This window comes from Anolis carolinensis, chromosome 2, assembly GCF_035594765.1.
Source record: "Anolis carolinensis isolate JA03-04 chromosome 2, rAnoCar3.1.pri, whole genome shotgun sequence".
Classification (NCBI taxonomy): domain Eukaryota; kingdom Metazoa; phylum Chordata; class Lepidosauria; order Squamata; family Dactyloidae; genus Anolis; species Anolis carolinensis.
Window position 1 is genome coordinate 207,178,996 of NC_085842.1, and position 27,086 is coordinate 207,206,081.

The 27,086-nt window shown below is 41.4% G+C and overlaps 1 protein-coding gene across 3 annotated transcripts in view; it reads left to right on the plus strand.

Moving 5' to 3' along the window:
- Nucleotides 1-27,086, plus strand: part of amhr2 (anti-Mullerian hormone receptor type 2) — a 49,612-nt gene that overhangs the window by 11,183 nt on the left and 11,343 nt on the right. Inside the window, exons 3-9 of one of the 3 annotated variants that reach the window (XM_008103667.3) lie at nucleotides 7,361-7,444; nucleotides 8,887-9,038; nucleotides 10,921-11,148; nucleotides 12,453-12,567; nucleotides 19,630-19,790; nucleotides 22,796-22,943; nucleotides 23,125-23,260. In XM_008103667.3, the coding sequence (XP_008101874.1) occupies nucleotides 7,361-7,444; nucleotides 8,887-9,038; nucleotides 10,921-11,148; nucleotides 12,453-12,567; nucleotides 19,630-19,790; nucleotides 22,796-22,943; nucleotides 23,125-23,240 (1,004 nt within the window). In that variant the 3' untranslated portion in view covers nucleotides 23,241-23,260. Of the gene's footprint in view, nucleotides 1-7,360; nucleotides 7,445-8,886; nucleotides 9,039-10,920; nucleotides 11,149-12,452; nucleotides 12,568-19,629; nucleotides 19,791-22,795; nucleotides 22,944-23,124; nucleotides 23,261-27,086 lie in introns of those variants that run through there. The other 2 variants (XM_008103666.3, XM_003216739.4) reach the window with 2 other exon arrangements.

Consider the following 27,086-nt stretch of genomic DNA (forward strand, 5'->3'; position numbering starts at 1 on the left):
GGCAAGATTGTTATCTGCTGCCCTGGAGACTAGGACACAGAACAATGACTTCAAACTACAAGAAAGTAGATTCCACCTGAACATCAGGAAGAACTTCCTTACTGTGAGAGCTGTTCGGAAGTGGAACTCTCTGCCCCGGACTGTGGTGGAGGCTCCTTCTTTGGAGGCTTTTAAGCAGAGGCTGGACAGCCATCGGTTAGGGGTGCTTTGAATGAGATTTCCTGCTTCTTGGCAGGGGCTGGACTGGATGACCCATGAGGTCTCTTCCAACTCTATGATTCTAAGACCTTGTAAAACTACAACTCCCTTGATTTCATAGCCTTGAGTCATGGTTAAAGTGTATCAAACAGCATTAATTCTGTGTACTCTTTGATTCCTGTAATCTGCAACTGTTTCTCATGATACTGGAAGCTGAAGGGAGTAGGGGAGGTGGTTGGGTAGGAAGAGCTAAGGAGATAAAATAAAGTTTTTTTTGCCCCACACACCATTTCTTTCTCTTTAACTAGTTGATTTCTCTGTCCACTACTCCAGAACACATGGGGTAATCTTTGGGTCTTTCTTCCCACACACTATCCACAGGTGTGCTGCCTTTGCAAGAGGGGGGCAAGGCACATGAAAGCTATTTAGTCTTTCTATGGTGACCTTGAGAGAAAGGATATGGGAGGGAACACACCAAATATCTCTGAGTCAGCCTGATAACCACACATTGAGAAGGAGTAGCTGGCTTCTCTCACCAAAACTGGCAGATTTCGGGACCAGAACATTTTCCCTTTGTCCTTCAAATCCATCCTCCCAACAGGGAGTTTGGTGGAGTCTCCTTCTCTAGAGGCTTTTAAACAGAGCCCAGGTGGCCATTAGTTGGGAGTTGCTTGATTGCATTTAATTACAGTAGAGTCTCACTTATCCAACACTCACTTATAATAAATAATAATAATAAAACTTTATTTATACCCCGCCATCTCCCCAAAGGGACTCGGGGTGGCTTACATGGGGCCCTGCCCAGGACAATACAATATAACACAAAAAAATAAAATAAAATCCAACGTTCTGGATTATCCAACGCATTTTTGTAGTCAATGTTTTCAATATATCGTGATATTTTGGTGCTAAATTCGTAAATACAGTAATTACTGCATAGCATTAATGTGTAATGAACTACTTTTTCTGTCAAATTTGTTGTATAACATGATGTTTTGGTGCTTAATTTGTAAAATCATATCCTATTTTGATGTTTAATAGGATTTTTCTTAATCTCTCCTTATTATCCAACATATTCACTTATCCAACGTTCTGCCGGCCCGTTTATGTTGGATAAGTGAGACTCTACTGTATATGGTAGTCTGGGCTGAACTGGATAACTCTTGGGGTCTCTTCCAACTCTACAATTCTATGTTGAAGTCAGGGGTACCATTCAGGATCTATTTATCTGCTTCCAAGCTCTGGGATCCCCATGCTATGTTTTGGTTGCCATAATGGAGCAAAAGCAGTGCTCTAGTCCAAATTCTATGGGTCACTTCACAAATACACTGTTTTAGACTTCTACCTATGAGTACAAACTGACATGATAAAAGGCTTTTTGCATATGTGTGTGTGTACCATCAGAAGACATTTACATTTTGGGAGGAGAGCAATGGCCAACCTTGATAAAATAGTAAAGAGCAGAGACATCACACTGGCAACAAAGGTCCACATAGTGAAAGCAATGGTATTCCCCATAGCAACCTATGGATGCGAAAGCTGGACCATAAGGAAGGCTGAGCGAAGGAATATAGATGCTTTTGAACTTTGGTGCTTGGAGGAAAATCCTGAGAGTGCCTTGGACCGCAAGAAGATCCAACCAGTCCATCCTCCAGGAAATAATGCCCGGCTGCTCACTGGAGGGAAGGATATTAGAGGCAAAGATGAAGTATTTTGGCCACATCATGAGAAGATAGGAAAGCCTGGAAAAGATCATGATGCTGGGGAAAATGGAAGGAAAAAGGAAGAGAGGACGACCAAGGGCAAGATGGATGGATGGTATCCTTGAAATGACTGGCTTGACTTTGAAGGAGCTGGGGGCAGCAACGGCCTACAGGGAGCTCTGGCGTGGACTGGTCCATGAGGTCATGAAGAGCCAGAAATGCCTGAATGAATAAAGAAGAAGTGTGTACCATACACTCATCTGGGAGGTGTGAGTCACTGTATCTTTTTTCAGCTAGGTTAAAGGTAAAGGTTTTCCCCTGACATTGTCTAGTCATGTCCGATTCTGGGGGTTGGTGCTCATCTCCATTTCTAAGCTGAAGAGCCGGCATTGTCCAAAGACACCTCCAAGGTCATGTCACCAGCATGACTGCATGGAGTGCAGTTACCTTCCCGCCAGAGCGGTACCTATTATCTACTCACTTTTGCATGTTTTTGAACTGCTAGGTTGGCAGAAGCTGGGGCTAACAGCAGAAGCTCACTCCACTCCCCAGATTTGAACCACTGACCTTTTGATCAGCAAGTTCAGCAGCTCAGTGGTTTAATCCGCTGCAGCATTGGGGGCTCTTCTTTTTTCGGCTAGACCGTCAAAAACGAAAAAAGCTGCACACACAGTTATGTAGTTCCCTGAGCAGTCTCTAAAGCAATTTACACAAAAGAGCAGAATGTTTTAAACCAGGACTCTGTTCATCCCAGTGTTTTTTTTTTAAAAAAAATCCACTTTCTAAAAGGAGATTGGGATGATATCTCAGTTTTAAGGGAGGTAGTTTAAACTGAGAAATAGTAACTGTCCCAGCTGTCTTCGCATGGCTAAATGTGGATTGGAATCAGTTTGTCCAATCTCAAAAGCTTCCCTATGAATGGTTTGCAGAAGTCTAGCACTATTTTTCCTTTGAAGAAACTAGAGGGTGAGGTATTCTTTCCCTTTCTCAAGGAATATCTTATTCCCTTGTGAAGTAGAGAAGGTAATAACAAACTGGACTTTGAAATGGCAGAGCTGAAGGTCAAACTAACATTTGATTTTTGGAACTTGCAAAGATTACAGTCCAGGCTGCATTCATTTATTACACTGGGAACACACACATTTTGGTCCCTCAAATATTAGACCTGTTTCTGGGTATATTTGACCTGATTCAAAATATGGCACCGGTTTTCCCTTATGAGCTTTAGTTTCTGAGATACAAAACATATGCCATATGCCACTCTTTACTCTGCTCATGCATGAAAAAAAGTATATTTTAAAGTAGAGAATAAATTGACATTTTAAGCATGAAGGAAACATATTAAAAATTGAAAGAAAAAAGCTTACTACACGAAAATCTACTTATTTCATACCAAAAGCACAGATTTATGATACAAACTTTCCAGTAATTCCACCCAAATCTAAGGGACATGAGAGAAGCCTCCCACAGGATGGTAAACATCCTTGCAGACGGCCAATTCTCTCACACCAGAAGTGGCTTGAAGTTTCTCATGTCGCTCCTGACACACAAAAAAACCTCCCATATCTAAAAAAAAAAATAGAGTGGATGAAGTCTATCCAATGAAATGTTCTGAATTAGTATCCCAAATAATCCCAGGAACAAGCCTAAAAATCAAGACACCAAGAATGTTTTTTGTTGGACCTTATAGGCCATCCAGTCCAACCCCTTTCTGCCAAGAAGCAGGAAAATTGCATTCAAAGCACCCCTGACAGATGGCCATCCAGCCTCTGCTTAAAAGCATCCAAAGAAGGAGCCTCCACCACACTTCAGTGTAAATGTACCCTTAGGCATTGTTTTAGTTGGGAATGAAGACTATGCGGACAAACCAAAGACTTTGTGCCATATATTGGTCTTGATGTGAAACATTCTTCTCGTATTTATTCTGAGGATTCTCTGGGGGTTGGGGGTGGGGGTGGGGGTGGGGGGTTATTACCTATAACACTTACATCTGGACTCCATCCTTTCATATAGTACATACTAGCAGATCTTCCATTGCCAGCTGTGCCATTTCCTGCAGTGTTGTGGAGGGAGATGCAACATTTGATGTAGCTGAAAGACAGAAGAGAGACAGGCAAAGGTGTAAAACTGACTTCTTCAACTTGCGGCCCTACAGATGTTTGGTCCTCCAACGCCCAGAAGCTCTAGTCAGTTTGTCTAATGGTCAGGAATTCTGGGAGCTGAAACTCAAAACATCTGGAAGGCTCTAGGTTGTGCAGGCCTGGTGTAAAAAGAAGGGGAGCTGTTCCTGTTAAGTTCTCCCTGTATATCATCTTTGTTTTTCCTCTCCTTCTTGCACCAGCAGCAGCCTTGTAGTTGGAAACAACATGTTTTGGTGCCAGTCTCCACTGCCACCTCTCTGACATTTAATACACTAGCCCTCTCTATCAAAATTATTCAGCATGTGAACTGTTTGATACCTCCAAACAAGTAAGACCTTATTTTTATACCAATGCTCCCCCTCCCTCCCATAATAACCAGGGAAACAGAAGGAACTGTGTCTCCCACCTCATTCCTCAATTTCCCTGATCTGAAATCCCACCCACTCTGTATCTCCGCTTTCCCAAATTTGAATTCAATCCAGTTGTTTGGGACAACTGCTACACCTCTCTGGACCATAGTGTGGTTGTAGTTACTGTTAGGATTTTCTAAGAAACTCCCAAAATCAAAGCAGAGCATCCAAAAATACAAAAACAGGATACTTATATTTGAGCATTCAGCTCACAGCAAGCAGAGCGTGAAGTGTTGTGGCTGGAAAAGAATTTAGATCTTAGGAAGAAAACATGCAAAGTTCAATCTTTATAATTAGAAAATGTTTACTTGCAAAAACAATATCTACATTTCTTCATAGTAAATAACTGGGTCTGAGCTACGCTAACACCATCTCTCTAGGGTTCAAAAGAGAGGGGAAAATCTCCAAGCACATATCTGTCCTACACACAAGCAGAGAGAGGTGTCTATACATACAGCACATACCAGGATGTAAAGCAGAAGTCAAAAACAAAAGACATGCACCTGCAAAATACTCATTTTATATAACCAATCAGAATGAGAGCAGAAACGGAGAGGAGATGAGAAATAGATACATTCCAACTGCCATTAAGTAGTCAAAGAGGAAGGGATTTCCCTCAGCCTATTCTAAAGATAACTATTCCTCACTGAGGACTGCAGGATTGCAGTGAGGATTGCACTGGCCACTGTGGAGTTGAATTTCAGCAGTTACCACTGAGAATCAAGCAGGAATTATATAAAAACAAGGACATTTATTTAAACAAGTTTGCACTCATCTACTAACACTCATTTCAGCCATCTCTTTACTCGTGCTTCCAATCTCTTCCTTTGAACAATGATCCAAAACTCTGGTCCTCAAGGTGTATTGGACTTCATATACCAGAAGCCTCAGCCATTTTGATCCATGATCAGGGATTCTGGGAGCTGAAGGCCAAAACACATGGAAGACCAGAGTTTGTGAAACACTTCTTTAGACCATTCCCTTACTGTGTGTTTAGATTTCTCTTTCTCTTTGCTGTCTTAACCTTCTTACTCAGCTCCACATACAATATAGCATCTGTATCAATGGGGTTCCGTTCCCGGATTTCATACAACTGAAATGAAACTGTGGATAATAGTCAATCCTATTGAGATGAAGGACCTCTGCCCCGAGAATGCCATAGAGTCATGCTGAAGGACCTAGAAAATTCCTAGAGATGTCATACTGTACTTTGTCAGATAAGTGAAACCATGGATATTGGTCCTGCAGATACAGTAGCCATACTGTATATTGAAATGCAGAGGGTATGTTGGATAGGACTATTAAGAATGGCTATTCAAACTAATTAGAATTGTGAGAGCCAAGTCCAGGGCTGGGTGTGTAGGTGGCAAAATGAGGGTTTTCTTCCCCAGTTAAGAATTCTGTTCCTTCTCCCATTAAGGTTTTAATCTGGTTCTCAAATTTCTAGCACTACAGAGGGCAACACAGAATTGTCCATGCTTAGATTTTCTGTGTTTACATTGCTGGGTAACCTACTCACCACTTTTTCTGGATGTCTAAACTCTATTTAAATGATATAATCAGGGAGAGGCAGTGTGATGTAGTGGTTTGAGTGTTGACCAGGAGAGTGGGAGACCAGGGTTCAAGTATTTGAGACCTGAAACACTTATTATTCTATTCTAATGGACACCGTTCTGTCCTATGGAGTTCTCAGCCAGAATATTTCAGTGCCTCACTAAACAGAAACCCCCAATATTTTACAAGCTGGAATTATGGCAGATAAAGGGAAATAATAGCACTATAATAATTGAATTGGTTTCTTGTTGTGTGACCACCAACACAACTTTTTTGTGTGTGTCATGAGCAACTTGAGAAACTGCACATCACTTCTGGAGTGAGAGAATTGGCCGTCTGCAAGGACGTTGCCTAGAGAATGCATGGATGTTTTGATGTTTTACCATCCTTGTGGGAGGCTTCTCTTGTGCCCCTGCGCGGAGCTGGAGCTGATAGAGTGAGCTCATCCATGCTCTTCTCAGGTTGGATTCGAACCAGCAACCTTCAAGTCAGCAACCCAACCTTCAAGTCATCAGTCCTGCTAGCACAAGGGTTTAACCCACTGTGCCACCATGGGCTCCACCAACAAAACTGAAATTCCTTCTTCTACACAGCCCTTAAAGCAATGGTTCCCATCCTGGGGTCCCCAGATATTTTTGGCCTACAACTCCCAGAAATCCCAACCAGTTTACCACCCGTTGGGATTTCTGGGAGTTGAAGGCCAAAAACATCTGGGTACCCCAGGTTGAGAACCACTGTCTTAAAGTATAGGAGACCGGTATTGTTGAAGGCTTTCATGGCCGGAATCACTGGGGAGTTGTGTGGTTTCTGGGCTGTATGACCGTGTTCAAGCAGCATTTTCTCCTGATGTTTCACCTGCATCTGTGACTGGCATCTCCAGAAGCTGGCATCTTCTATAGGAGCCTTCTTTGTCAGTCCAGGGGAGCATTCCCTGCCAGCTCTCAAATGCTTCCAGCGAGCACGTGCACACAAACAGATTCATCACATCATTGTAATGCCACAGTGTGTCCTTCAAATGTTGGAAAGCAATGGGAGGAGATAGGAATGTTGGCTACAGAGATGGAAAGGAGTAGGCAGATCTTTTCCCCTCTTTTAATTTTAATTAAAACATCAGAAAGAAGTCCGAAGGGAGCATATGCTAGGGATGGGCAGAGAGATCTCGGAGAAGGACCACGTCAGAGCACCTGGCGTGGCTGAGGGAAGGTTGCCCAAGGCTTTGAGCCAAGGAGGTTGAGAGTGCGCACAGCTCCTTCATGAGAAATAGGTTACAAGAGATTATTCTCCCCTCTGAAATATAGAACGGGCTGCAGCAACTCTTCCTTCACATGATGACCTTCTCATCTTATCTCTGCAGCTGTGTCTTGGCTTGATTCAAAGACCTTCTGGCTCATCGCAGCTGTTTCTCCCCTGTTCTTCCTGGGATGTCTGGTGTTTCTAGGTACTGTGACATTGGGGAAAATTTGGGTGAGGTATTTAGAGTAATCTTTGGCTGGACAACAATAATTTCCTCTATGTTTGCCTCTCTGGGATTACCGGTGATGAAAGACTGATAATGGCAATTCTGTGTTTCTTACATATTGGCAATTCTGTGTTTACCTCACATGGCAAGCCCGTATGTAATGCTGTCGACCCACCAAAATCACATCTCAACTAAAGTCCTGCTGGTAATATTCAGAGCTTATTGGCTTTGCTCTCCTGGCCCTTACACAAAGCCATGAGCAGTGAGCTTTACTATGCTTGCCTTTTGGTGATGCCTGGTGGGTAGAACAGGTTTGCAGGAAGTGGACAAGAATGATAACAGCATAAAAGGGAACACGCCTGGGGAGAAGCATCTGCTGGGGAAGTCTGGCATTAGCCTCAGCGTCTGAACTTTGGAGCTTAAAATACACAAACACATTTACCTGCATATAGCTGGTTGTCCAACTGTTAGACTCAGATGTTTCTAGAAATGGATCTTTCATGCTGTGCTGATGTTATGCCAGAAACTGCATGATGATGTCTGTGCATACTTCTGTTTCCAGAAAGCAAATATCTGACTCAGCACCCACAAGACATGGCTCTGCCTCTAGAATAAAAGGGACAAATGGGACAGATATATGCTGTTCTGGTGACACAACCTAGAGTTTGTGTGAAATTCCACCTGGCAGGCCTATCATCTATCATCTTCCACCAGGCACAGGATCTATAGTCCATCATCTCTGAAGGATGATAGGTTGGAAACTATGCTGTGATCACCGAAATCAGCTTGAGGGTTCCTTCCCGCTCTCTTTCCTTTTCAAATAAAAAGGTGTAAGTTATTAGACCATAAAGCTTTAAAATGGGAGATGTGTGTTGTAGTGGGGAAAAGTAAGGTTTATTGAACTTCCTTTATACCAGTGGTTCCTAACCTTTTTTGACCAGGGACCACTTTGACCAGGGATCACTCTCCAGCATTAATACCAATAGGGTTACAAATAAGTTTTTGGTCAACTTTTAATTAGGTTTGGTTATTTGGGGTGCTGATTCAGAAAATTGCATTGGATAGACCACATCAGCTCTAGTTTCTGATAGAGAACATTTGCCATCCAGTAGTTGCTATCTATTTGCCCACAGAAAACCATATTTAATCATCTAGAGTTGATGTGGCCTACCCAATGCAATGGTCAGCTCTATGGAAAGGAGCAGAAATAAATAAATAAATAAGAAGGAGGTTCACAGACCAGATTTTTGTTCTCATGGCCCACAGGTTTGAGAACCACTGCTTGATGCTTTCCAACACTAGCAGAATACATTTTAAAAATAAATGTACATTTGCTTAATAGGCAAAGAATGTAAGATCTGGCTCATACATTGGAACATCTGTGTTGTTGCAAAAGTGAATCTCCTTTGTTCTCTCCTAAGGTGTTGCCGTTCACAGGTGCAGGAAAGTCCCTGCAGAATCATTGAGCACAGAAGCAACTATGGAGCTTGCTAATGTCCCTGCTGCAGGCCCAGAGCACAAGGAGAAGAGGAAACTTCCCAGACAAGAGCTTACAGGCCTACAGTTCATTCAGGTACTATTGATTCATGTTTGGGTGCTGCTTTTGGTGGTCCCTATGTAGACTTGTCCACAGTTGCACAGTATACGGTAGACTCCTACAGAGGTGAGAGGATCCCTCTTGTCCTTTGCTGAATGTAGAATTTGTTTGATTTTCTTAGTGGGTTTGTGGGTAGTTTGTAGGTTGTGTTTCTTCATCAGCTTCCCTCTGTGGTCAGTAGTTCCCTTGATGTATGGCACTGAAAGGCACTGCAGACTAATTCAACCAGAGAAGTCAGCCATAGAAGAGCACTTGATGAACCAACCTGGATACAGAATATTATTTGAGAACACAGAAATGCTCGACCACTCTAACAACCACCATGTCAGACTACACAGAAAAGCCATTGAAATCAACAAGCATGTGTACAATTTCAACAGAAAGGAGGAAACCATGAAAATGAACACAATCTGGCTACCAGTATTAAAAAAACCCCCTCTAAAATAAGGACAGTAAATAACAACACTCAAAAACAGGGGAATTCCAGACATGAATCAATCAGGGCCAGCTAACACCTCCGAACAAAGAATTCCCCCAGGCAGGAAGCAGCCAGACTTTGAAGCTGCAAGGAGATTCAATGCTAATCAAGGTGGCCCATTGCAACATTCACACTTGCCTCAAACAGACAAGAGTTCTTTCTCCCACCCTGGACCTTCCACAGATATACAGACCCCACTTGCCTAGTTTCCAACAGACTTCACAACCTCTGAGGATGCCTGCTGTAGATGTGGGTGAAACGTCAGGAGAGAATGCTTCTGGAACATGGCCATACAGCCCGGAAAATTCACATCAACCAAGTGATTCCGGCCATGAAAGCCTTCAACGACACATTGGCTCTCATTTTTTAAAATTAATTTTTGAATTTAGACAGATTAAAACAAAACTTACATATAAACATATGAAAAATCAAACGAACATCATCAACAACAAAAGATTTAAAATACTTTTTTTAGAATAATGCTACTACATTCTAAACATGTTTTAAATACCTACAAACTACAAACGATCTACATTATCAAATCTAAGGTCTTTATATTTTCTGGCTCTCCAATGGTGTCCCTGTTTACCTTTAGTCCAATCAGGTTATTTTGACACATGAGATTAAAATCCTATAGGTATTTTCTCCTATCTATGGCAGAAAACAACAGTTCCCAGAATTCTTTTGTACAGTACTTAAACTATTTGAGACTACAGTTATGAACACATTAATAAGTGAGGATTGTTATGTGCAATGGGCTGAGCAAAGTTACATAAGATTGTGCTATTAAACTTTGTAAGGTTAGGAAACATTTGGTCTTGCAGATATTCTGCCTTACTACTCCCATAATCTATTATCATTGACCACTCTGGAGTTGTAGATAAAACATCTGAGGGGAAAAAACATTCCCAATTCTTTTTCAGGAGCCAGTTCTCCATAGTCTTCTATGATTTTACTAGAAAATGAGCAGAAAATATATTTTCAAATTCAAACCTCTTTTCACATGCCACAGGAAATAGACACTTGCAGTTTGTAGATGGCATGCCACATGGGTACAGAATTTTAAAAATCCTCCCACGTTAACAGCTTTTATAGTGTAAAGGAATAGTAGACTATAGCACTCACACCTTGCTCTAAGGGTGCTTCTACACTGTGTATTAATGCAGTTTGACACAACTTTAACTGCCATGGCTCAATGCTATGGAATCCTGGGATCTGTAGTTTGGCAGAGAAAAGACTTTTTCAAACGACGATACCCAGGATTCCACGGCATTGAGCTATTGCAGTTAAAGCAATATCAAAGTATATTAATTCCACAATGTAGCTGCACCCTAAATTAAGAAGTGTGATATAATCTTTCTCTTAACTCTTTTCTTTCAGGTTCTGCATGAAGGACAGTTCTCCAGACTGTGGCAAGGATCGTTCCGCCAGCAGCCCGTGGCCATCAAAGCCTTTTCCCCTCTGTGCCGCCGGCAGTTTACGTCTGAGTGGGCCATGCACAGCCTTCCACTGATGGACCATGACAACGTGGTACGGCTAGTGGCTGCTGGGTATGGAGAACCAAACGAGGAACATGGTGGTCTCTTGGTGCTGTCTCTGTACCCATTGGTGAGTGACACACAAGGGTGGCAAAATGGTTCAGTATATGCACTGCTAGCCCCTGGTGGTGCAGCAGATTAAACCACTGAGCTGCTGAACGTGCTGACTGAAAGGTTGGTGATTTGAATCTGGGGAGTGAGGTGAGCTCCCACTATTAGCTCCAGCTTCTGCCAACCTAGCAGTTTGAAAACATGCAAATGTGAGTAGATCAATAGGTACTTCTTTGGCAGAAAGGTAATGGCACTCCATGCTGTCATGCTGGCCACATGACCTTGGAGGGTTCTACGAATAATGCTGGCTCTTCAGCTTAGAAATGGAGATGAGTCGAACACAACTAGACTGAATGTCAGGGGAAAACCTTTACAATTTTTAACATGTAGGACTGCCGATAATAAAGGATGACTCTCCCTAATCTGGAAGTCCAAAATACTCCAAAAACTGCACTCTTTTGCCATCAGCTGCCCATGTCTGTCTTTGGGGAAAGGGGGCCAGTTACACATCCAGTGCCCACAGAGTTTTCACTCAAGGAGCCCTGATGAGGAAAGAGAAGAGTGAGGAAAGAGAGGACCCTGGGTCTGGCAGTTTCACTCATACAAGACTCCTGTAAAAATACATTTCTACACTTCTCTGCCACCCAACCAATTGTGGCACATGATGATGTGAGTGCTCTGGAAACAAGCCACAATGTCGAGCACAATGTGACCCCATCACCTGTACTAAGCTGAGAGAGAATAAAAAAGACATGTAGTAAAGGTTTCCTTCCTTCCCAGCTACTTGCAAGTACCGGTATCCCTCCCTCAAAAATTCAAAATTTGAAGAAATATTGGTCTCAAGAATATCAGATAAAGGTTTCTCAACCTGTAATGCCCATAGTTCACTATTTACAGAGTCCAGGCTGATTTTTGTCAGGTACACTTGGAATTTGAAACTCTCATAACAAATCTCACTGTCCGGCATTCTCATTTGCTCTTTAAAAAATTGGACAAGTTTTGTGGCCCTAAAACTGTGGAGCAATACTTGAAAATGTATTAAAATAGTATCTGATGCAATTTCAGAAATGGCAGGAAGACCAAGCGGAAACAACAAGATCTGGTCCAGTCTTCTTTGTGCTGTGAAATCTGATTCGCACATGGAAATCCAATTAATATTGCAGTCATCAAATGATGAATAAGTTTGACAACCATCCCTGGATCATTTTCCTCATAGCCTACACCTAGCTGAGTCCCATGATTAGGAAATAGGCAGGATATCATTGAAACGTTGTTGCTGCTGTTGCTGATGTTGTTATTGTTATTGTTGCATTATCTTTGCAGGGATCCCTTCGAAGTTTCCTCAGCCAGCATATTTGTTCCTGGGAAATTACTATCCGGCTAGGATCTTCCCTTGCCAGTGGCCTTGCTTTCTTGCATGGGCAGCAGTGGAAAGAAGGTAAGATCCAACAAGTCATCGGATGACAGGATTTGTTTTACTTACCAGGATTTTTTGCATTGGTTAGCTGATTAATATCATAGAATCATAGAGTTGGAAGAGACCTCATGGGCCATCCTATCCAACCCCCTGCCAAGAAACAGGAAAATCGCATTCAAACCACCCCCGACAGGTGGCCATCCAGTTTCCTCTTAAAAGCCTCCAAAGAAGGAGCCTCCACCACGTATCTATGGAAAGTGATGTGTTAAAAGGCCTTTGTTTACAGGAAGAAACAGATTTGAACTTTTTGATGAATATGAACAAAGACCCAGCTTGGTTCCCAACCAACTACTGTTCTTTGTTTAACACTGTTTTGGCAATAAATCCTGTTTGTAAATTTGGATTTCAATTCCCTAAAATGCCACTGACCACAATCCCCAACCCTCATTCAAGCATACGAAATAATTTGAAACTGGGATAATATAGATAAAATTATCTAAAATCGTGTCAGGAGCAACTTGAGAACATACTGCAAATCACTTCTGGTGTGAGAGAACTGGCTTTTTACAGAGATGTTGCCCAGGGGGTGCCCGGATGTCTTACTGGGAGGTTTCTCTCATATCCCTGAAAGCTAGAGCTGACAGACAGAAGCTCACCCCTCCTAAAATTGGCTTTTAAACAGAAGCTGGATGGCCATCTGTTGGGGGATCCTTTGAATGTGATTTTCCTGCTTCTTGACAGGGGGTTGGACTGGATGGCCCATGAGGTCTCTTCCAACTCTAGGATTCTATCTATATATATAAATGAGTGATGGCATCACGGCGACCCACAAAACAACAAAACTACAGGCCCCCCAACCTCGAAATTTGACAACACAACCCATCATCCACGCCACTAGGTTGATACAACAAAAAGAAAAGAAAAATGAAGTCCTAATTAGAGGGAGAGCAATAATTGTAACTACCACCAATTCCTCAATACTTTATTTCCCATACCACCATACTTTGCCACAGCAACGTGTGGCTGGGCACAGCTAGTGATTCTATATACTGCTGATAAATTGAACTGCCGTCATTGTAAATTTTTGCCATAATAAAATGGCGGTTCTTTAAAGTGCCACAACAGCCCAAGGGAAACATGAGAATTTGTCCGTATCCTTATTCTTTTTGTTACAAAATGGGACACGTAAGTTGAAAGGCTTTGGACCAAGAAAAGAAATATAAAGTACAGCTTGTTCAAAACTTATTTCTGAATATTCTGTGCTGTCAAAATCTTCCGGTGATCATTTAGAAATGGTTAGCATGCCTTGGGGGCAAAAGAGTTTTTCATCCTAACCCACTTGTCCAATGAAATAGTTTTCTCTATGCAGGTTTTCACCCACACTAATTGGATCCTGGGTTTCTTCAGCTGAATTTTGTATCCTTTTATTTCCTGAACTGTAAAATCACACAGCTACTGCTGCCAATTCTTACATCAACAAGCCTTTTGTCTCTTTTGTTGTTGTTCTTTTAAAACATATTTTTCTTCTCTTCTCAAGATATATTTATAGGTGAGAGCTAAGAGTGAGGATTCCATGCCATGATATATTGTTAAGTCTTTAACATGCCATAGACCGGTTTTTTATTGTTGCAAAGAAGTGTATGTGTGTGTTTGAAATGTATCAATTCTGCATGCTTTAAGTGTAGTGGTGACTTTAAAATCAGGACAGTAAATAAAGAACAACACTCTTAAGACAGGGGAATTCCAGACAGGAAACAATGAGGGCCAGCTAACACCTCATAACAAAGGAATCCTCCAGGCAGGAAGCAGCCAGGATTTGAAGTTGCAAGGCTTTTTAATGCTAATCAAAGTGGCCTGGACATCCCACAGATATATAAACCCCACTTGCCTAGTTTCAAACAGACCTGACATCCTCTTAGGATGCCTGCCATAGATGTGAATGAAACATCAAGAAAAAATATTTCTGGAACACAGCCATACAGCCCGGAAAATTCACAGCAACCCAGTGTTTCTGGCCATGAAAGCCTTCAACAACACAATTCCTGCAAAGTCTATATTATGACCTTTTTCTGAATCAGGCATTTGTTTCAGAAAACCACTTATATATGAATAATCATGGCCATCCATTCACAGTCTGGTGTCATCCAGGTTTGTTGAATAGCATCTTCATTCATGTTAATTGGATTTTAGATATTTTTGTTCAGTATACCTGGAGAACATCACACTGGGAAAACCTTATCATACCATCTCCTCCTTCTCCTACTTCTCAATGTCCTTTCACATTTCCTGGAAGACGTTAAAAAACAAAGTTTCTATCCCACTGGATCAGAGCAAGGCCTCTTTAAGTATGCTGTTTCCAACAGCCACCCAGTAAAAAATTCTTGCCAAGGACCTTGTTAAACTACAACTCCCCCTTACTGCAATGCTGATATGCAGTGTTATTGATTTTAAGGAGCAAAATATGAGGTTAAAAGTGAGTCTGGGTGTGTGTGATTTTAATACCCCCTCAAATGGGGAAAGCAAAAAGAGGTGGCTAAAGTCCTGACTTTGAAAAATGTTTAAAAAATAAATGTATTGCCCCTTCCCACCTGTAATAACATATACATATATAAGGTAGTCAATTCTTGAGGTTTTGAGGAAAGTAGTTGTATAGAGTAGAGAAACTCACGAAGACCACAATTTAAGACCACTTTAACTACTGTGGCTCAATGCTATGGAATCTTGGGAGTTGTAATTTGGAGAGGCACCAGACCTCTTTGGCAGAGAAGGCTAAAGACCTTGTCAAACTACAGCTTCCATGGCTCCATAGTATTGAGCCATGGCAATTAAGTGGTGTCAGACTGCATTAATTACACAATAGAGATGCAGTAAAGGTGTTGCTCCATCTGTGGAAATCCCTCCTTTGGTACTGGCCTTAAAAGGACAGGAGCCCTGTCCTAGTTTTCATGTGGCAACCCAAGAAAAAAAGCAACGTTCAAAGTAGTTGTGGCTTCTTAAACCTTTTGCCATCTTTTGTGCCCTTTGATTATTCTCTCTCTCTCTCTGTCCTGCTGGTAAGTATGTATGTGTGTTTGGGAGGAGGATTGACCCAGCTCCAAATGCATTTTCATTTTGTCCCATTTCTTTCGGGTTAATCCTCATCACTCTCACATTGAGCAATTGACATATTCTGGAAAATACTTAAGTTTTGATTTCAGTGGGATTTATTCTCAAGCAAATGGGCCTGAAGCCTCGAAGGATGCATCTACACTGTGGAATCCATGCAGATTGACACCCCTTTAACTGCCATGGCTTAATGGTCTAGAATCATGGGAGTTGCAATTTTACAAGGTCTTTAGCCTTCTCTATCAAATAAAGGTTTTTTTTTTCCGTGTCAGGAGCAACCGGAGTTGCTTTTGGAGTGAGAGAATTGGCCATCTGCAAGGACGTTGCCCAGGGGACACCCGGATGTTTTGATGTTTTACCATCCTTGTAGGAGGCTTCTCTCATGTCCCCGCATGGAGCTGGAGCTGATAGAGGGAGCTCATCTGCGCTCTCCCCGGGTGGGATTCGAACCTGGCAGCCTTCAGGTCAGCAACCCAACCTTCGGGTCACAAGGCTTTTATCCCCTAGGCCAGGGGTCCTCAAACTTTTTAAGCTGAGGGCCGGTCCACAATCCTTCAGAATGTTGAGGGGCCAGATTATCATTTGGAAAAAAAAAAATTCCGATGCACACTGCACATATCTTATTTGTAGTGCAAAAACAACAACAACAAGAACAATGAAAGAACAATACATTATTTAAAAATAAAAACAATTTTAACCAACATACATTTATCAGGATTTCAATGGGAAGTGTGGTCCTGCTTCTGGCCAATGAGATAGTCAAGTTAATTAGGGTTGTTGTTGTTGTTGTTGTTGTTGTTGTTGTGTGCCTTCAAGTCATTTCAGACTTTGGGCGAGCCTAAGTCTAAAATTTATTTATTTATTATTTATTTATTTACTGCATTTATTTACTACATTTGTATCATACCCTTCTCACCCCAAAGGGGACTCAGAGTGGCTTACAAATTATATGTACACTAGCTGTGCCCGGCCACGCGTTGCTGTGGCGAAGAATGGTGGTATGGGAAATAAAGTATTGAGGAATTGGTGGTAGTTAAGGTAAAGGGTAAACGTTTTCCTCTGACATTAAGCCCAGTCATGTATGATTCTGGGGGTTGGTGCTCATCTCCATTTCTAAGCCGAAGAGCCGTCGTTGTCCGTAGACTCCTCCAAGGTCATGTGGGATGACTGCATGGAGCGGCGTTACCTTCCCACCGGAGCAGTACCTATTGATGCACTCACATTTACATGTTTTTGAACTTCTGGGTTGGCAGAAGCTGGGGCTAACAGTGGGGGCTCTGTCAGTTCCCCCAATTCAAACCTGCGGCCTTTCGGTCCAGAAGTTCAGCAGCTCAGCGTTTTAACATGCTGTGCCATCAGGGGACATTATTTCCTAAAGGTTGTGAATATGCAATATTTCTGATTGTTTTGTTTTTTTTTGTCTGTTGGAGGCAAGTATGAATGCTGCAATTAGGAAAAATGATTAGGATGTAATGGCCTTGCAGATTTAAAGCCTAGCTGTTTCCTCCCTGAGTGATTTGTTTGTTGGGAGGTGTTAGCTGGCCCTGATTGTTTCCTGTCTGGAATTACCTTGTTTTCAGAGTGGTGTTGTTTGCGATATTTTATATGCTTCTACTGTCTGTGGCCCTGAGAAAACAGAAGATTGGCCAGACTTTGATGATGGGAATCCTTTGTTGGGAGGTGTTAGCTGGCCCTGATTGTTTTCTGTGTGGAATTCCCCTATTTTCAGAGTGTTGTTCTTTATTTAGTGTTCTGATTTTAGAGATTGTATTGTTCTGTTTTATTATACCACATTAATTTTTATATATTCTGATTTTAGTATTTTTGAATACTTGGAGCCAGATTGTATTCATTTTCACGGTTGACCGCAACACAATAATAATAATAATAATAATAATAATAATAGTAAGGATAGTAATGATAGTAATAATAATGACTTTGGTAATACATAGTGCTTCACTGCCTTCTCAGCTTCCTTTCTGGAAGAATCCTTTCTTGGGAGGTGTTAGCTGGCCCTGATTGTTTCCTTTGTGGAATTTCCAATTTCCTTGCTTTATTTACTTTCTTTATTTCTTTATTTCTTTATTACTGTCCTGGTTTTAGAGATTATATTGTTCTGCATTATTCTATCCTAGAAATTATTTCATATCGAAGTAGAATCTCACTTATCCAACATTCGCTTATACAATGTTCTGGATTATCCAACACAGTCTGCCTACAATGTTTTTGTAGTCAGTGTTTCAAATTCATTGTGATATTTTACTGGTAAATTTGTAAATACAGTACAGTAGAGTCTCACTTATCCAACATAAGTGGGCTGGCAAAATGTTGGATAACCGAATATGTTGGATAATAAGGAGGCGTTAAGGAAAAGCCTATTAAATATCAAATTAGGTTATGATTTTACAAATGAAACACCAAAACATCATGTTAGACAACAAATTTGGCAGAAAAAGTAGTTCAATACGCAGTAATGCTATGTAGTAATTACTGTATTTATGAATTTAGCACCAAAATATCACGATATATTGAAAACATTGACTACAAAAATGCGTTGGATAATCCAGAACGTTGGATAAGCGAGTGTTGGATAAGTGAGACTCTACTGTAATTACTACATAGCATTACTGCGCATGGAACTACCTTTTCTGTCAAATTTGTTGTATAATATGATGCTTTGGTGCTTAATTTGTATAACGATTACCTAATTTGATGTTTAATCAGCTTTTCCTGAATCCCTTCTTATTATCCAATATATTTACTTATCCTGCCGGCCTGTTTATGTTGGATAAGTGAGAGTCTACTGTATATTTCTAATCTTATATTATCTGCTCAGAACTGGATTATATGAGGCCCTTTCTTCACAGTTGTATAAAATGCACATTGAAGTGGATTATATGGCAGTGTGGAGTCAAGATAATCCAGTGCAAAGCAGATAATATAAGATTATAAATGGGTTATATAGCTGTGTGGAAGGGCCTTGAGTCTACACTGCCATATAATCCAGTGCAAATTAGATAATCTGTGGAAGAAGCCTAAGTGAGGCCTAAATTTGCCTGTCCCCTAACTGAAACCTGGTTGTCCCTTGGTTGCTAGGCAATGAAGTGGGCAGAGATTAGCCCTCTAAACTGGCAGCAATTGGATAAAAACAATTATTGCTCTCCCTCTAATTAGGACTTTATTTTTCTTTTCTTTTTGTTGTATCAACCTAGAGGCGTGGATGATGGGTTGTGTTGTCAAATTTCGAGGTTGGGGGGCCTGTAGTTTTGTTGTTTTGTCCACTGCCCTGATGCCATCACTCTTTTATATATATAGATACAATATATTATATTATTAGCATAGCACAATATTAGCATTATATATTACTATATTGAACTATACCACTATACTGTAATATTATTAGTAATATTATATGTAATATAGAATATATAGTTAATATTATTATATGGTATTATTATTAGTGTTATATTGTATTACATTATAATATTATCAATATTATATGTATATACAATATATTATATTATAAAACTGAGGGCGGGGGCAAGGTAAATGACCTCGGAGGGCCGCATCCGGCCCCCGGGCCTTAGTTTGGGGACCCCTGCCCTAGGCCATCGGAGGCTCCACCAAATAATGTTGATGCCTCAACAAACGACAACTCCCAGGATTCATTAGCAGTGAACCATGGCAGTTATAGTGGTGTCTAAAGAGTCACAGGTTCTCCTCCTCCAGTTCTGTCTGGCTACCAACAGCTTTCAGCAGAAAGGGGCCTTTCTCAGTTCCTCATACCTGCGTTCTTTCATCTTGAAATCTCTGTCTTGAAACTTATTCATGCAAAGCAGGTGTCCGAAGACTGATCGATGTGTCATCTTCATCTCCCTGTGATTTCTACACTGCTCATATTTTTTTTACTTTACTGGCCTAATCTGATGATTCCAGTGGACCCTGCTGTGCCACTAAAACCTTTCTGAATGGTTTTAGGATTACATAAGCCTGGAGTGGCACACCGAGACCTGAGCAGCCAGAATGTGCTGGTGCGAGAAGACAGGACTTGCGTCATCACTGATTTTGGCCATGCCATGACTTTGCCTGTGTCCTATGAGCGGCTCAAAGCAGGCCCCACAGAAGGCATCGTGCACAAGGTATCTCCTGCAATGCGCCACTAAAGATGGGATCAGAATGGGAAAACCATCTTGGAGAGAAGTAGCATCATGTTCAACAATTGTGGGCTTGGGGGCAAAGGGGGTGAGTGGGGAGCTGCTGTTCCCTGCTCCTCCATTCTCAGATGCTAGAGAATCAGTACGAGTCAGACACGTACACGCAGGCTGGATCTATACTGTCATGTAATCCAGTTCAGATAATCTAGATTCAGAAACTGGATCATTTGGCAGTGTAGAAGGAGCCTAAGAGTGCATCTACACTGTAGAATCAATGTGGTTTGATACTGCTTTAACTGTCATAGCTCACTGCTAAGGAATCATGGAAGTTGTAGTTTTACATGGTCCTTAGCCTTCTCTGCTAAGAGTATTAGGGCCCTTCCACACAGCCATATAACTCAGAATATCAAGGCAGAATAATCCACAAGATCTGCTTTGAACTGGAATATCTCAACTCACACTGCCATATATCCCAGTTCAAAGCAGATAATTTGAGATTTTATTCAGCTGTGTGGAAGGGGCCTTAATGTCTCACTGAACTACAAATCCCAGGATTTCCTAGCATTAATCCATAGCAGTTAAAGTGGGATTAAACTACATTAATTCTACAGTGAAGATGCATTCAGTTTCATTCCTCTTCCTCCCACTGAAGAGTGCTATTATTCTTATTATTTGCCATGATTCCAACTCACTGTGACGTCACAAAGAAGAGACTTCCATAGGTTCAAACACTGAACTTATTTTGGGTGATAGATTCACCCAAAATATCCATCATCCAAAATAAGTTTGAACACTTACGTTGGACATCATATGTGAGAAACAGTTTGGTGTATTGCTTAAAGTGCTGGAGTGAGACTTTGAAGATCTACGTTCAGATCTTGACTGAGCCAGGAAACTCACATGAGCCAATTATTCTCTCAGTCTAACATTTTACATAGGGTTACTGTGAAGGGAAAATAAGAAGGGGAGAACCATTTATATCTCCCATATCAATAGAGAACAAGTGAGATGTAAATGTAACTAAAAGTCAAAAAAACAAAAAACAAATGCTGAACAAGTTAGGGCCAACAGTTTTTGTTTTAGTCATCACATTATAGAGTCCAGACAGTAGCATATTTTTGATGGACCTCCTTCCAAGATGATATCTAGCAAGAGGAGCCCCTTCACAATTAAGTGCATTTGCATACTTGCATATTACAGGTTAAATCACAAGATACTGTAATATTGAAATAAGGACAACAGAGGGCCCTTCCAGACAGGCCTTATATTTCAGGATCTGATCCCATATTTTCTACCTTAAAACTGGATTACAGTAGAGTCTCACTTATCCAACATAAACGGGCCAGCAGAATATGGATAAGCGAATATGTTGGATAATAAGGAGGCATTAAGGAAAAGCCTATTAAACATCAAATTAGGTTATGATTTTACAAATGAAGCACCAAAACATCATGTTAGACAACAAATTTGGCAGAAAAAATAGTTCAATACGCAGTAATGCTATGTAGTAATTACTGTATTTATGAATTTAGCACCAAAATATCACGATGTATTGAAAACATTGACTACAAAAATGCGTTGGATAATCCAGAACGTTGGATAAGCGAGTGTTGGATAAGTGAGACTCTACTGTATATGAGTCCATACTGCCAGATACTCTGGAATAAACAGAAAACCTGGGATCAGATCCTGGGATATAGGGCCGATTTGGAAGGTCCCAGAGATGTAATATTCATCAAGTGTTTAAGATCGCCATTGCTTAATAGTTAGAGTGGATCCAGGTTGTGTCTAGTTGCATTTAGGTCCAAATTAAATCAATGCAAAATATTAATTATAACTTCAGACTCACTGATTGTTCTGGGAAGTAAGCCTTAATTTATTGTTTTGGTTTTTCTAGCACTTTATTCCCTATTGTCTGCATTTTGTACAAGCCCTTGCCCTTACCTCTCAAATCTGAACATGCCCACATTTTCCAGTCACTGGTTGTTGATGTTGGTTGATGTATTTTTATGGTGCTTTTACTTTTCTAGTTTTAATTGTTTCGATTATGTTGTTTATTTGCTATATGTTTTTAATTGTGTTTTACCTTGTAATCCTTGTTTATGCTGGGCTTAGTCCCCATGGAAGCTACCCTGAGTCCCTTCGAGTAGATGGGATGGAATATAAGACTAAAGTTGTTGTAGTTGTAGTTGTAGTAGTGTTATCCAACGAGGCTGTTCAGCTTTTTTGGCTTCAACTCATGGTGGCTTCCCAAAAGGGATACCTACGAGAGAGTCCCTTTCTGCTTAGGTCTTGCAAATTTAGGACTGAGGTTTTCATTTTCAACCTCATCAGATGAGCCCCCATAATTGCCTTGCTTTATGACAGAGGGCCTGGGGAACCTGTCATCCCACACCCCGCATCACCCAACTCACCTGAGTCCCCATCCCACAGGAGGGAAAGCACTGACCACCCGGCTTCCCCCTATTGTTGCTGGTACAACATGGGAGACTTCTTGTGTTGCCACGGCGGTGGCATACGCCAGCTCCATTATATCTTACCCACGGATTCTCAACGGAAGTTCGTTGACATCGGCAAGATCGATGGATAAATTATTGCTGAACCAGCAAATGCTGCCAATATAAGCCCTGTCCTATGAGGTCATTAATGTGTTCTTTAGAGGGATATCTATGGAAGAAAGGAAAGGAGGACATTGCTTCCTAAATAAAATTTCTGTCCTCCTCCCATTGAAATGATAGTCTCCAATTTTCTAGGATTGCAGTAATTTCGAATTTCCTGTGATCATTTATACAGTTTAGGCTTCCAAAGAAAAGAGGCACAACCAGCACTTTGAATTGTGCCCAGCAACAGACTGGCAGTCAGGGGAGCTGATGGAACAGGAGAGTTGCATGGCCCTTGTACCTATGGTATACCTTTGAGCATAATTATTTCTTGTTCTAAGCAGAAATGCTTCAAAAGCATCATGACCTGTTTACCCAACTTCTCTCCAGGTAGGCGCCCCACGCTACATTGCACCTGAAATTCTGGATGAAAGCCTGAACCTGCAAGACTTGGGGTCAGCACTGAGACAGGCGGACGTCTACTCCCTGGCCCTGGTGTTATGGGAAATCCTCATGAGATGCTCAGCACTCTTCCCAGGTGAGTGAGGAAGGAAGGAGAGAACCAGGACCACCATGGTTCATTCATAACTGTAGTTGTTTTAGCTAGTCACCTATCTATCTTCATTTCACAGGATATCTTAAAGCTGACCTTTTAGCAATTCCTTTTGTTGGTAGGCTGTAAGATCAGCTCATCCCCACCTCATCCTTTCCCCTTGTAGCATTAATCCATAAATACGATGATCTCACTTACTTCACGTCTTCTTCACCCCTGCCCTTTGGAAGCCAATTCAGTAGACTCAAGCAACCAGCAAAATGGAAAAATACAAAGAAATAATACATAATGCATTCACAAAGTTGCTTTTATAATACAGTAATACTGTGTTACATTAAGTTAAGTTTGTCTTTATTTGACTTAACTTTCTCTTAATTACTTTATTTCAATATTAATATCAAGTCAATGCAGAGTTTAAGGTATAGTATGGTATGGGGTATAGTGTCAGACCTATAGTTAATAGCAACTTTCAAGCAACTAGAAACTACATTTATCCGGCACTTACCAATCTCCATGGATGCCAAGTAACAGAGTATACTATATACTTGTATATTTGCCACCCACTCGCCCTTCTTGGTGATAGCTTCTAGAGGCGGGAAGGCAACGCAAACTGCTATATCTGCTCTAGCAATAAGGCTTTGATTAACTCACTACGTGGTCTTAGTCATTCTCTCCTGTACAAGTTGCTTTTAAGATGTCTTGAGCTATTTGCTGAATTCAGCACCAGGGTAGTAAAGGAGTACAACTGATCATAGCAAAACATAAGCAAATGAGACATCCTTGTTCTGCTTATGCTAGGCTGTGGCTTGGATAGTATGGCATTTTTGGTAGATTTAGGAATGGTCCCATTATGTTGCACAGGGCTCAAGATCCTGATTATTATTTACAGACATGATCATTCACGAAATGATTGGTAATGCTACCCCCTAGTGGCATATCACAAGCATGATAAAAAAATCTTTAATTTTGTTTGATTTTCTGTTTAGCTTCTTAAAATGGAGATGAGCTCATTGTAGATTCCTGGAGTGAGAGAATATTATCTGTGTCACTGAGATTTACATAAGCGTTTAAAATTCCCACTTTCCTGTGGCTTTCCTTATCTCTAAGGACCCTTTCATGTTAACATACTTATAGCACTATGATTCCACTTTAACGATTCGTGGCTGCATTCCTATATAATTTCTAAGATCGGTAGTTTAAGGAGCAGCATTTGGGAGTCTTCAGTGTTTCCCCAAAGTGCAAGCCCCATGATTCCACAGAATGTAGCCGTAGCCATTAAAGTAGAATCATAGTGTTATGACTATGTAGTGTGAAAGAGTTCAAAATTGCTCCTGAGAAGATGCATCACACATTGCCTTGAGACAAGTTGCCGATGTCCTAATGCCTTGGAGGCCCATTTCCATGGTGCTCCAGTAAGGGACACTATGAGAACGTTGCCCAATGTGCATGAGAAACACAGAATGCTGCTTTGTCGGAAGACAGAGCTTGCTTCTTCTCTCTCTCCCCCCCCCCCTCCCCCAGGAATATTCAAGTTGTTTCTCTCTCCCTCCTCCCTCCATGTTGCTGTCGGCAGGAGCTAGAGAGAGTAAGTGATTCTGTATAAATTGTCAGGATCTCTTCTCCCAGTTGTGCTGTGGGTAAGTCTTCCACCAGAAAAGCACCAAGACACACACTGGTAGATTCCAACAGGTTTTATTGTACAGAATACCAGAACCTTCTCTTTAGCCCATTTATATAGGGGCTCTCACATACCAGAGGGTAATTGAGGTTTTATGGCTAGCCTGTTTTATGGCTGGCATTTGTTCTTTGTCAGCCGACCGGAGATGTCAAAGATTGGAGATCATGACATGCTTACACACCAGCTATGAAACTATTGGTCTTTCTCAATGGTTCTTGACTTTTGGCTCTCAAGATGTTTGGGACCTTAGCCAACTATCAGGAATTCTGGGAAGTCCAAAACAAGTCAAGGACCAAACATAGGGAACTACTGGTCTATCTAATGTGGTTTTGAGAACCAATATGGTTTAGCACTTTGAGCATTGGACTTGGACACTGGGAGACCACTAAGCTGAGGAAATCCATTGGGTGAACTTGAGCACATCACACTCTTTCAGTCTCAGAGGAAGGCAATGTCAAAAACCACCTTTGAGCAATTGTTGCCAGAAAACCCAGTGATGGGATCTCCTTGGGGTCACTGTAAGCAGGAAGTGATTTGAAGGCACACAAGAACACAATAGCAACATTTTGTCCCTGTGGGCTACATTTACTGGGGATGTCAATGATAGGGAGGGTTCCCCCTCCCTATATCTCTCACATACTTGTCTGTGCACATAGACAAACTTTCCCCACTCATTGACAGAGAGAGGCACATATAAATAGAGGACCAACCAGTTGAAGGGTTGACACAGATGTCTGATATCCCCTTGAGAACCTCTCTTCTTCCCCACAACCCTATTGCGTGGCCTTGTTTCCAAGAGGTCAGTTAGGACTCTATCCTAGCTCTATCTTCACATACCAGGCTCAGAATCTAGGATGTTTGCTGTGGTATTGGAAACCGCCCTGAATCCCTTGAGGAGATAGGGCGGTATACAAATAAAGTTTTCGTATTATTTATTATAATATCCTAACAGCTGGTAAACTGGCTGGGATTTCTGGGGGTTGTAGTCCAAAACACCTGGGGACCCACAGGTTGAGAACCACTGCTTTAAGGCCAGCTCTCCAATCTTCAGATTTTAGGCGAGACTTCCAAAAGGAACACAAAGCAATGAGCAATATAATGAATTGCATTACAAGCTACCTTTTGGAACTGTAATGGCAATGTGTTCCTGTGGAGGGAGAGGTTTTCAAATAAGATAGTTAATTGATTACTTAAAAAAATTAGCATTACACATTTTCCATGTGTCAGTTCCTGCACAGGGCCCAAAAAATGTCAATTGGGCGGCACTCATCACAGCAAGAGTTAATTTGGATAGGTTTTCCCCCTCCCTTGACCTAAATAAAGTGGCAGCACCCACCTCTGCCTCCAGGTGGCGTTGGTGTGGAGGACCCTTGAAAAAATTCTGAGCGCATGGAAAGGAACAGGTAAACATTGCAGCTGCTGCATGGAAATGATGCTGAGTGGCTTCTACTGGGAAATAGGAACAGGCCTGAAGATGCAACACCGTGCTGCGTGGGCAGCAAGCATGTCATCACAGACAGACAAAAGTCTCTTTTCCCTAGCAGCTTTTCCTATTGAAGGTGGTTGTGGCAACATATCGTGATTCATCATCATCATCATCTTCGGCAATTCAAATATGGCCCTGAGAAGGATACTTTGAGGAGATTCTTCAGAAATGAGCTTGCTCCCTCCTCAGTATGACATCCTTTCAAATATTTCAACACGGCTCTCATGTCCCCTCTAAACCTTCTTTTCTCCAAGCTAAACAAACACAGCTCCCACAGCAGTTCCTCATAGGGCTTGGCTTCCAAACCTTGGATCATTCTGCTCATCCTTCTCCCAAGATGTTCCAGCAAAAGGTTGCAAAAGGCTGTGGTTTTGCTGCCTTGGCTCCCAAGCCCCACTGCTAATAATAATAATAATAATAATAATAATAATAATAATAATAATAATTTTATTCTTACACCCCACCCCATCTCCCCGAAGGGACTCGGGGCGGCTTACATGGGGCCAAGCCCGGAACAACAATATAAAAGCAAACGCAAACAATAAAATAGATCAGACAACAATAAAACATCAAACAACAATAAAAACAATCATAAAAAGTCACATGCAAAGATAAAATCTTAAAATCCCAAGGATCTGGGTCAAGGTGCAAAATATGTCGAAATCATCAGGGAGGGGAGATTACCCAGCTGTCATAATCAATTAAAGTGCAATTATAATACTGGGAAAGGCACTCATAGCCGCCCCTCCATCAAAACAATATTGATATCACTCACTTCCTGTTGCAGTGCCAGACATTCAACTGCTTTTTGGAGCACTGCGTCACATTTTAAAGATATGGGGAGACGTGGAACATTGGGGGAGCATTTTGTAGTGGCACAGGGTGAAAAATCACCCAAAGTTTTTTTGTTTTTTGGGAGACAGGAGGCGTATAGGAAGTATGTGGGTTTTGCCATACCAGTTGG